At 34.7% G+C, this 13,064-nt stretch overlaps 1 protein-coding gene across 1 annotated transcript in view; it reads right to left on the bottom strand.

Annotated features, from left to right (window-relative positions):
* Nucleotides 1–13,064, bottom strand: part of LOC122185055 (ERC protein 2) — a 158,047-nt gene that overhangs the window by 66,165 nt on the left and 78,818 nt on the right. Inside the window, exon 4 of the mRNA XM_042880533.1 lies at nt 2,364–2,438. Coding sequence (XP_042736467.1) covers nt 2,364–2,438 — 75 coding nt within the window. The remainder of the gene's footprint in view (nt 1–2,363; nt 2,439–13,064) is intronic.

Raw genomic sequence — 13,064 nt, 5'->3', positions numbered from 1 at the left:
ACTCAATACTGCAGGGAAATCATTGCTTCAGTCCTTGATTATTTAAAACAAATGTTCAGCTTCTTTGTTCTTGAGTGTTTTTTTTTTTTTTTTGTCTTCAAAACAAATGTTGTCTGGATTAAAACAATTGAAATTAACTTGCAAGCTTTCCAAAGCTGGAATTTGTAATGAAGGCTGATTTTTAGACATGTGAATTTCAACATATTACATTTGTTCCCTTTTCAATATTAGGCCTATTTTAGAACAGGGCAATCCTAAAGCTGTGTATGGTCATAGCAAAAGGAAGACTTGTATGCCCCAGAGCCGAGCCCAGAAGCAGCTCTGCATCATGACTACAATCTCACTCCTAGCAAATGAAAGCTCTTCATGAACAGGGACTGGCAGAGTAGCTCTAACTATATCTGCAATATCAAAATATAATGATATGTCCCCATCCTGGCCCCCATTTCCTCGTCCTTTCCAAAGAATTTTGGTACACAAAGCAGAATTGCAAGTTATTTTGAAAACATAAATTTTAAACTGTTGATAATCCACATGGAAGATCATAGACTATTCTAAACCCTCTATCTCAATATCCCCAAAGTTTTAAATTTGTAAGACACAAAAATAATAGAAAGAAAATTGTTTCTCAGCCAGCTCCTTACTTTCGCACATGCATGAGATAACAAGATTTTGCAAAAAAACACATTTGAAATTTCGTATAGACTTATGAGCTGGAATAAACAGTAAAGGTCCAAGGGAAATACATAAAAGAACATGGAATACTGAAATTGATGCACCTTTTCCATTGTTCATATAATCCAAGCTAATTGGATTATTTAAAAAAGCAGATACAGCATTTGGAAAGTACTGTTGCAGTTATTACTGTGTGTTTACTGCAATGTCCAGACATGCTGAACTCATTTGCTCATAACAGAAGTCACTGGCAAAGTGAGGCCTTTAATTTGCACTCCCTTTTAAGAAGACTGAAATGAAAGACCATCATTAGTGTGTTTCAGACAGCACTGCCAACTCACAAATTATCTTGTGTATGGTATTTTTCTTCAAGACAGATTCCAGATTCAGGGAGTCATGTGAAAATATCAGTTTTCCCCTTTCAAATAAGCTTTTCTTCTCTTATTGTAGGAAGAAAAGACAAAACATTTCAGTAATATTATACACAAAAAAGAGGAAATTGTGCTTATGACTAAGAGTTGTTTCATCACATTTTGTTGCATCACACTGCTGATGAAGTTAATACTTTCCTTAAGTTGGATGTAAAACAGTGACCAAATAACAATCAACAGACATATTATTATTGGCCCTCCTGAAACTTTTTTTTTTTTTTTTTTTTAAGTTGGTTGGTTGGTCTTGCTTTTGTTGTTGGGTTGGGAGGTGCATTGTTTGCTTTGTTTTGCATTTTGATGTTGATTTTTGACTCTTTTAAAAAGGAATATTAAATTCTCCTTACTCAAAACAAGCAATGCTGTGCCTGTTTTTTAACCAAGTCTTATCAAGAAAACAAAATAAGGACAGTTGATTCTCAGCACTCATTTTAAACATTTCAGTAAGATGTTGAGAACCCAGTAATTTGTAGAATGAAGAACTGTTGGTCTGGTTATAAAAGTAAAATAAAACCTACAAGTGAATTTTACTGACAAACAGAAAATAGATTACACAAAGTTGAGTTAATATCTGAAATACACACCTCACCACCAACCAGTGCTTCTACTCTGACTTGGCTGTAGCTAGCACTGTCAGTCCTGGCAAACCACAAGTACGATTTTCAAAAGAGAATACTTCTTTAATGCAGGGACACGGGTAATATCCAATTCAACACCAAACACCCAGAAAATTATCACCATAGATAAGAATAGCTGCCATTTGTAATGCTACCACATGCAGTTCTGTGAGTCCTCCTGGCCTAAGCGTGTCTTCATTTACAGAACTTTCTCACCATGATTCCACAGGTCTTCACAATGCTTAAAAATGCTTAAAATCACGTTCCAAAACCAAGCACAAATTAAAGACAAATGCCATAACTCTGAATGCTGTCCCCACTTCAGTTTTACTGCTGAACATAACATACAGTATATCTCTCAGGTCAGCTGAGGCTGGCTGTCCTGGCTGTATTCCCATTCTGCTGCTTGTCCACCCCAATCCACCGGCTGGGGGAGCAGAGCGAGAAACAAAGCCCTGATGCTGTGTTAGAATAGCTCAGCAATAACTAAAATATCAGAGTGTTAACAACTCTGTTTTGATCACAAATCTGAAAGAGTACCTTGCAGGCTGCTGCAAGGAAAACTAACTCCATTATAGCTAGAGCTAGTACATGAGTTCAAGTTACAAAAAATAATGCAAAGGAAAACATGCAAACACTATACCTTCATTTCAATAACTGTTTGAAGAGCCTTCGTCTTTGCTGGCTCAGGCTGAAGCTGAGTTCTTCTATGTAATTCCTGTGGAGGAACACGATAGAAATAAGCCTGACGACTCATCTTTGCATTATATTAATCAGTCATGAACGTATTGCAGCAAAAGACTGATGACCAGAGCATGCAACTCTAAATGCTACAGGTGCTTCCCTCTCTTATAATCCCTCTAGCATCACTGCCGTTCCTATCTTATATTACAGTCAACTCAGCTGGCACATGCGCTATTACTGAAACCCCTATCAATAATTAACGTCAACTGTGACAAAGCCAGCAAGTAATTTCTTAGTCCAAATACAATCCTGCTGTTTCTGCACAGATATCAAAATTTAATCCACTCAGCTGCTACTAAATCAAATGCTTTTAGAAGTCACTCAGAATCTGTTACTGTTCTTTTCTTTTAGTTTATCTACTGATATCTGAAATAAGTCATTTAAAGACATTATATTTAAATTTGACATTTTAAAGATAGTAATTATGTAGTGGGTTGATGCAACACCCTCGAGCGCAGCTATTACATTTTGGTTTTCCCATTTTCATTTATTTTTTATTTTACACCACACACAAGAGGAAAATAGACTTTAATCATTACGTAAGGCATACAATTAACAGAATTAATGTCTACTGGTGTTTATAAAAAGTGAGGACAAAGATGGCACCATTCAGTCTTACAAAACATAGGAGCTGTACCTTTGTCTGAGGTATCTCAGTAAAAAGTTTGCATCAACTCAGAACAATGCAGAGTTGTCATGAAACATCATCCCTTAAGAACCCATACCTCTCACACAGCTGAGCAGTTAATAAGAAAGCAATACTGAAGCAGGACAGATTTAGCCATGCACAGGTCACTTCTAAAGGACAGAGCTATCAATGCAGGTATCTTTTTCACCTTGTTCTTCCTGCACATCAGTGCTCTGCACGCACTAATTTCATGACCATGAACTGCGTGTTTATGCCTTGTAGCTAGGTTCATTTACTACAAATACTGCTTAGCTCACCCCAGAATCTGAGCTAGTATGTCTTCCAAATCATGCTTCTTCCAGATCCCCCACATATATTGAGAAAACAAAACAAAACAAAACACGTAATGATCCTCCTTCTCTTTACTATCACACACTGCAAACATTCAGTGTTTTTACAGTAGCTAACAGTGTTAATACAGCCAATGACTAAACCTCTTGGATTCCCCAGAAATATAAATCCTCTTACAAAGAACAGAGTTGGATATACTCTGTCTTGCCTACTATGTTTTGCTCATTCTCTGTAGATTTTATGTAAGAGATGTATAAAAACTTAATGGTTAGACAGACTGCTAAAATAGATTCCAACCTGAAACAGCCTATTGCTTAAGACCGTGCTAAAACACAGCACTGTCTGCAGGAGTTGAATTAGGTGCAAGTGTCAGAATGCATACTTACAGTTAAGTAAGTTGTTTTTGTAGCAAATATTACATATACTACCTTCACTAGTAAATATATGCATAGTATTTCGAACATGAGAACAGGAAATTTCTGTTTCTGCACTGGCCATTTAAGAAAGCATATCTGAACAGTGTGTTCACCTTGGTTTTTGTACTTAAAACTAATTCTCCACATTTAAAATAGAAAAATCTTTGCAAGTCACCTATCCAGAGGGAGTCTCCCAATCACCACATGCTGGTTATCTCAGATGAAACAAGTACACTATGCAAATGTTTTAGAAAAAACAGTATGTCACAAATTTGTTATAACATCCTCCTACAAAAGTCATGGAAAAATAGCTGGCCAGTCATACCATTATCTGATCAGCAAAAATTACAGCTAATTTTAAGATCAGACTTTGCTCCCCAAGGCCGTATAAACTGCACTGGAATACAAACAGGATTCCATACATTACCCAGGGAGACAAACCAGAGTTTCCACCCCCGAAGCCAAAGACAAATAGACTGCCAACGATGAGTTTCCCTAGATGTCTATCATAGCATGAAGCCTTGCCTCATAATACGTTTCCTGTTTGCTTTATGAATCAATCTGATTCTGGCTGATTTAAAAGCTTTTCTTTCCTATTCCTAATGGTAAAATGATGCAGACAAAGATTCTGGAGAATCAGAATATCACTCCCACTTTATTATTTTCTGTGGGTTTTCTTCCAATCAGTTTCAAATGTTTGGAGACTCACACCAGGCTGAATTCTTGAACTTATGTTATGCTATGTATGTTTTTTCTTTTGGATTACTGATTTGGGGAAGTATTTTTGGGGTACTGATTCAGAGATACTATCACATTTTGAGTATAACAACTTACACTGATCTTTTTACTGACTGAGGTCATCTGAACGGATTCAAATTTCAAATCAGACTTTTATTTATTACATCATTTTTGGAATGATACCGCTTTATCTTTTAAATTTCCAATTTAAAGCCCAATGAACCCTGGAGGCGATGGTTTAATTTTTTCTTGTTTTGGTTTGGTTCTGTTTTTTTTTTTAAAAAAAAAAAAAAGGAAAGAAAGAAAAAATCCACACAAACTGCAAAAAAACCAAACACCCAGGCCTGCATTCAATCACACGGAGCTTTTGCTGTTCATATCCATGATGAAATACTTTTGCCATCAGTTCTGTAACCATCAAGGTCTAAACCACTAATCACTCAGAGATGGAATTAAACTTTCGTTACATCCCCTGACAACTGTTTCACTGCAATTGCTAGTACACCTGAGCAACCACTTCTTATATACTCATTAATTATAATTTTGCATAATCAGATGCCCACACCACACAATCAGCACTGGGATTTCATAATGGTGGTTAGTTGTTAGGATGATTAACACACCTACGCTAAACTGACAGGTAATTAGATCTTCTTCACATTCTCTAATATTCTGAATTTTAGACAAAAAAAGTCTTAAGACTGGCTGTTGCTTTCTCCTTCTGCATGTCTCTGTAATGTGACATTAGCATTTCATTTGGTCTCGAGAAATTTCAGCACCCACTTTTACTACTAGTTTAACCATCACAAAACTCCAAGAAGAGGCAGCTCATACTAGAAACTTCCTTTAAAAAAGGTGAAAGAAGAGTTTTGTTCCTTTGTTGAGAAACTGATACCAACACCTTGCAAGATTTTCTCACTACAGTCTGGTATTCAACACCTGCACTACACAGCACCAGCTATATTAACATACTATTAATTAAAGCCGAAACAAAGCTGCCTTTTTATTTCAGCTTTGTTGTACAACATTTCATCACTTGGCTGGAGGAAGGCCAAGGTGCTACAACCTCATCTTTCTTTCATTCTGTTTCTGGTGTATTTTACCATGGTTGCTAAGACATCAATGAATCTGTTGTTCTGATTAGATGGGAGTGAAGTGAAAGTCTTAATAAAAGTTTACCTCAACATTGTCGATGCAGTACAACATTTTACCTTGTATTTACACAAAACTGCCTCAAGTAGTGTTACACAAAGTGGTAAAATAAAAAAGGACTTTTGCAGACAAACAGGCAGTTTAGGGATATCATCCAAGCCATGAAACTGTCAGTGAGTGCTTGCATTTCAACCAATAGTCTTTTACTGATTAAAGAACAGAAAGTAAATGGAATAGTAAAACTCTCAAAAATTTAAGAAATAAAGACATAATACAAAGATATCAGAATCTAATAACCAAGGGGAGAAGAACTGTACATGAGGCTGCGTAACTACAGAAGTGAAAAACCATTCTATGAGTACATCTAGCTTTTTATATTTCTGATTAGAATGCACAAATCTGTAAATCACAGCAAGCAATGGCATAAGAGCTGCTGCTTCTCCGAAGTAACTCAAAAAAGCAGACTATTTCCGTCCTTCTGGCAAAGGAATTCTTGGTATTCTACACTACCAGCTGCCTGAACATGAAAGCTTAAACTGGGAGCATATTAATATTTTAATCGATCATTTCATTTACATAAAAGCACACCCACTTACCAGAAGTGTCTAAAGAACACTGTTTCTTCAGCCAAAACTACCATTAAAAATATTAACCAAATCATACTTAATCAGAATATTACAAAGATGTAACATGTAGGAATTAATTTCTTTCTAATATATAAGCTTACCCTCTCTTTCCTGTTTTCTATCCCTTTCCATCTAATCCCAGCCAAAATGGTATCACAGTAATTTAGAAGAAAGTGTATTTAAGAAAACCTGATCAAACTATCTATCTGGAAACTATAAATTCACCAACACAAAAAAATTCTATATTTGGCTCCAGTGTCTAGTAAAATAAAAAAGCTTCTAGGAAGGAATCTAAAAGTCATATTGCCATTGGTTGTCGTTTAATGATCCACTACCATCTCATCTAGATACAAGCTCTATAAGAACCATTTAAGATTTGACAAAATTTCTCTAACTGTGAATAGCTTGAAGAAACGAAATAATGAATAAAAGCATGTGAAATGAAGAATTATGGGAAACAATAAAACTCAATAGCTATGTGAGTTCCGTATTCAATAAAGTTTCTTCATAAAATAGGCACATTAGAATTTAACTTCTCAGTTAAGAGAGGTATTCAAGATACAGGCCTAATTCTCCCTCCATTTAGCACTTTTAACAGACAAGCATCAGTTGTGAAGAACACAGAATTTATAAATATAAGTTTCATGAATTAAGCACCAACAAGCTCCAAAACATACATCAGTAATCAAGCACCACAGAGAAGCCCAGCAAGTACCTCAGAGGCCTCAGTATTAGTCTTGAAGAACTGTTCTGAAACTACTTACCTAAACAGGAAAACTCGGTCACTTGAAGAAGTAGGGGAGGGAGGGTGGTTTTCTGGATTTTTTTTCAGCTTTTTGTTTGTTTTTTTGTTGGTTTTGTAGTTTTTTGTTTTTGTTGTTGTTGTTTCATAATGACCATATGTCCATCTATTCTTGAACTCATGCATAAAACAAGGGCTTACAATATGTTTTACCAGTGTGCCTGAAGACAGACTCCAAGGGAAAACACAGTATGTTTTAGAAACTCAGATTTTGACTTGTATGTCAAAAACACCTTAAGTAACCACATATGTTGTCATTACAGAAGAGTGTCCTCTGGCAAGAGACTTCACAGGAAAAGGTTCAAGCAAAAAGGTAATTTGTGTATGGAGTTTGAAATGCATGAGGGACAATTTAGTTTGTAATTGAAAGCACACAGAATGTTTCTTGAAAGGAGCTACTGAAACTGTGCTTTCACCACAAATTTTGACCGTTATTTATTTTCTTTGTAAAATGAACAAAATATCTAGAAGATCTGTCTTTTTTTTTTTTTTTTTTTTTTGCCCAACATTAGTATTTTTTTCTGTCTTACCAAAATTGTTTCTCAAAACATAAAAAATATTATGGCTTCACAAATTTCTTTGAAGAAACAACTTTTTGATAGTTTTCTCTATTCATATATATTAGCTAGACAATTACAATCAAAAAATAAATTTCAGATCATCACTCACACGACGCGTGTAAGCACTGAGAACATTCTAAGAAGAATACTTCCTCTACTCTTTATAGTGTGTACAAAGTTTAAAACCCTGTGGAAAACCATGTTGAACAAGCTAAAATGCAAGAGTTGTGTCTCATTCTGTAAATGTAAAAATATAATGCATATCAGTGCATTCACCACTTCTCACCCTATGAACGCAACCAGTGACTTCTGAATTTCTATTCTGCATTCGTGCTCAAATTCAGGAGGAAAAAAACCACAATTTCTAATTGTTATTTATTAAAAAGAACTGAAATAATGCCAGAAATAAAGTCAAACTCTACTACTCAAAGGCAAAAATACTACATATTTCATGTACTTGCTGGATAGTTTACTGAATATACTGAATATACAAGCAGCACATTGACTTCTCTCTAGCTGATGGTAATATACAAAACTTCAAACATGCTATTGTCTTTTTTTTTTTTTACTAGAAATCAGTTTTATACATTTTTTTAATAAACATCAATTCTTTTCAGTGTATCACTGCAAACATTCTTTGCTGACCAAGGAAGGGTGTTGGCATACACATCTCCATGTTGCAATAATGGTTTATATTGATTGCCATGGGACTTCTTTTTTAACACTGAAAAGAGTAGTTTCATAAGTGCATCTAATAATATCTAGTAAACTTATGGATATACTGCTTTGTAATCATTGTTCTAGCCTACCTTCTAGTGTATCCTTAACTGTCTTTTTTTTTTTTTTTTCCATTTGCATTGGCTCAGTGAAATCACAAGCTATAATAATTTATGGTTTTGATTTTTGGTTTCCTAATTCTCCAGGAAGTGCTTTCCTAAATATGGGTGGGTTTTACTTACATGCATTTGAAATTACTGCTGGTATTAGCTATTTAGCATTTAAACATCAGGCCCTAGTCAGCAAAGCTAACAAACATCAGAGTTAATAACACTTCAAATGTGTGAGCTTCTTGGCTCTTTCGAATAGTATTTTAATGCAAAGTTTTGTGGTAATATTTGAACCTTCTTCAGAATTGGAATTATGCAACTTGAATCATGATCAGGGGTAAGACATCTCACCTTTATAGCCTTTGAGATGTAAGTGGAATTCAGTATTCCACTCAAATTATTCTCCCCACTAAAGATACTCTCTTATTTCTAAATATCTGACTTACCCTGTTCTTCAAATACTTCAGTTACTTTAAACAGTCCTGAGTTTTCCATCTGAGAAAAACGGGAGCAACTGGAAACCTTTAAATGCCAGTATTATTTGTAAGGATGTTGGTAACAAGCAACAAGTATCTGGCAATCGGAAGTAAATTCATTTAAATTAGAAATGGAAAAGTTAATCATAAAAGTAAACATAAATAATCTATTTTTTCCTGTATTTCTGTACTTTATGTTCACTCTGCGTAATCACGCACTCCAGTGCTTACTGCAGTGTGATTTATCTTTTTACACGTTATCTTTTACTTAGATTTTAGTATCTTCAACATGGGAAGCTCTTGTTATTGTATTATATAATCATTAGAACAACCAGATCTGTACTTTAAAACTTAGTTATAAAGACAGTTATCACACTGTCATCCAATGGAATATCAAAGATTTCAAAAATTATCAAAATTATCTCCTTGACATATTCAGGAAGCTACTATCTAGACATTCCTAAGCAGTTAATATATGTGAAGATAAAATAAACACCAAAATGAAGATTGTCTATACATTAAAGTCTATATCTGTCAGTCTTTGCATGACATGTAAACATGAATATTCTTTGATTAGCTTTATCCACTACATACAATTTGAATGTGCAGCATAATACTTTGAAATAAACAACTATACATACTTGTATGGGTGACATAGGAGTAAAACCAGCCACTGATTGATCAAATTTCTATACAGTTTGCAGGTTACAGAAGTGTATTGCAGAGTAACACGAGAGCATTAACTTAATTCTGCACAAGAGATGGACCATATTTCTTACAATTTCAGCATTTTTTTTTTCTGTTTTGTTTTGTTGTTAGAAAGAAGAATCTTATAAGCAGCATTAAACATTCTTGAACTATCTTTCAAAAACCATCAGAAGTCTAAAGCAGTCAAACATTTTCAATTTCAAAGTATTGTATTTTTTTCCAAGCATTTAATTTTTTTTTTAATTATTTTGGTATTCCATTGTATTTAATCTTTTTTTTTTTTTTTTTTTTTTTTTTCCCCCCAGAAAATAATGATAAGAATGCAATTCAAATTTTAAGAAATTTTAAGAGTTTTGTGTCACCAACAAAACTATTTATCACATGAGACTTTACTTAGGACTTGTACATCATCTATACTGCATGCGCACAATTATTTGAGTAAACCATTACAGCTATGCAGTAAACAACCTGTACAAATAATTATTATCCAGCTGAATGGTTATCATTCCATGAAATCTGTCAAGAGTTTATGAACCTTACTGTTCATATGCAAAAAGAGAAAATCCACTTAGCACCCATTCCAATTCTTCCTCCAATGCCTGGGAAACAAACTGGCGTGGTAACTTGAAATCATTTGTTCAAGTTTCCTCTTTCATTCAAGTTTCCTCTTTCATTCTTACCTTTTTACCTGAACAAAAAAAACTGGGGAAGGCCAAGATAAAAATATTTGATAGTCTCCATGCAGAAATTGTAGCTTGTACTCCTTATTTTGTTGATTTAAATGAAAACTTTTATTATTATTATTATTATTATTATATATATATATATATATATATTTTTTTTTACCAAGGGGCAAAATAAACAGTAGAACACCACTTTCTTACATGGTTCAAACAATCATTTTTTGTAGTATATGCTTAATATGAATATGTATAGCCAGAGGCTAAGGGACACATTACAAACTACTCTGCTGTGCATCAGTGCACATATATCCTGGATACATAAATACCATAAACATCGAAGGCTTAGTTTCCTCTAAAGATGTGAATCAGAAGATTCTCCACTGAAATTGCAGAAATTATCTGTTGTGATTAGAGTTTTCAGAGCCTCAGGAATCCATGTGATGATGTAAATTGTGTATGACTGGAAAATTCACATGATGATGCAGGATATGGAACACGCTGCCACATGAGGTTACATTATGTATTGGAAAAAAACACACTGTGTAACAATCAGAAGCTGTAGCAAATAGAAACAAAAGTTATTAAATATCAAATTTCCTTACTGTACTTATTATTAAGCACTGAAATTACCTGAAAAAAAATATGGGATTTTGTAAACTTAGGGGCCAGATTTGAGGAAGGGCTGAAAACAGGTAAACAAATTAAAATGTTTGAATATACTGAGAAAAAATTACATTATACGTATTGTATTTTTAAACTTAAAAGTTGGAGTTACTACTATTTTACACTGTGTCATCTTTATTTCAAAGTAATGATAGAGCCATCTCAAGGTTTTCAGATCTTCCTGCAGAAGAAAAGAATTGAGAGTTTCCAGGCCTCCTTTCTTCCCAGAAACTCATTTTCTCTCCACATTCCAGAAGCAGCAGCTTTCCCTTTCTGCCACTTCTTTCTCTTTAGAAACCCCGTTCATTTTCCTGCTCCTCTGAGGCTTTGGGAAGAAACACAGAGCAGAAGGAAATATTCCTTTTTTAGGGGTGCAGAGAGGTCTGAGGCAGAAATCAGTCATAGGAAGGGAGCCATTCACCAGACATTGTGAACCCTCACCTGTGCAGATGGGGAGATGAGAAGACATGTGGTTCACAGCAGATGAGTCACAGCTTTTCAGCATAGTCAAGGGGAGACAGACAGCCACCAAGGCAGCTCTCTGCTCTGCCCACTGCTTGAGCAAGCTAGAGTGAATACACTGCTATTAATTAGGTTTGCAGAATTTGTGATTCACAATGGGATCCCTTCACTCATGCATTTGAACACTAGCACTTTTTCTTTTACACTTTGGTAACACTTTCACTTTTAACAATCTTTATCTGCTATTACATACAGTTAAAGACTTGCAAGTGAAGGTGGAAGACAACATAAGCAAAATACTACAATTTAAATTATTATTTGGACGCAGTGCAAGAATGATTTGTTGAAGTATTTCTTCAAAATGGCGCATGTGGAAATCATAAGACATTATCGATTTAGCTGCTGAATCTTATTAGTTTGTGAATGTAAACAACATGTGGAAAAAAAAGTAGCAGTTACAGCTGTACACCAGTCAAGCCATTATCACAGTTTCTACAGAAATTATAATACAGCTCCCTATACCAACTTGTTGACTTGTACAAAGAAGGATGGCTTGCACAGAGTCTTGCAGACACAAAGATACTTTTGTATCACTGCAGCAAGCAATAAAAGCTTACTTGCAAATGAGATAAATCATTTTCTATCTGGTATTCCACAAGCCAGGTTTAACGTTTTCTTTCCATGTTATGTTCTAGCAAACATTTCTACTGAAAGAATCAAAGTCGTTGTTTTTGGTTGAATTTTTTTTTAACTGAAAAACTAAGATGCACAAAAAGAGTAAAAAAAAAAAAAAAGTAGAAACGAAGATGATATTTCAAACTTTCAGAAAAATAGGAGCCCTAATACCCATACCTTACAAAATGTATTTTCCTTACAGATCTGCTTATCAGTTGATTGCATATGCTTTCCATGAGCTGTCTGTCCCATAGATGAATTGGAAAACACATGAAAAAGCAGATGGGTTATAGCCATAAAACTGTGTCTGATCCAGATCAGTGAGTTCTGTCTAAAAATCTTGACAAAGATGCTTTATGAATTTTAAGCCCTTTAGTATCTAGACCCAGATAAAACACAGCTAACCTGAACCTTCCCTAGATTACTAAATACATATCTTTACTTTTGCATGATTTTACATACAACGATTAGAGCACTACTGAACAGACATCTATATGGACCTCTGTACTTGAGTACAAGTTTTGCACAATCTAAAGTATGAAGATTAAGAAAAGCAGCTGTTAATTTGCAGTGTGACCATTTCTAACAATTAGATGTAGTAAACTTTCTGCAACAGGTGGTAAACCAAAACAATTTAGTCAACCCAGAGACACTTCCCTCCTGCCCCCTGCATGAATAGATATGCCAGTCTGCGCACTGCTAACATTTTCCCACAGACCTTGTAGCCCATCACTAGTCATACAACCTAAAATACATCCATTTCTTGAGGAAAAGTAAAGACACCATTATTATTAGCTATCTCATCAATGAACAGAGATTTAGGGAAAAGAAAC

Source organism: Lagopus leucura, unplaced genomic scaffold, assembly GCF_019238085.1.
Source record: "Lagopus leucura isolate 7727_CA_CO unplaced genomic scaffold, USGS_WTPT01 Super-Scaffold_100026, whole genome shotgun sequence".
NCBI classification, from domain to species: domain Eukaryota; kingdom Metazoa; phylum Chordata; class Aves; order Galliformes; family Phasianidae; genus Lagopus; species Lagopus leucura.
This window is presented reverse-complemented; position numbering and strand designations above follow the sequence as displayed.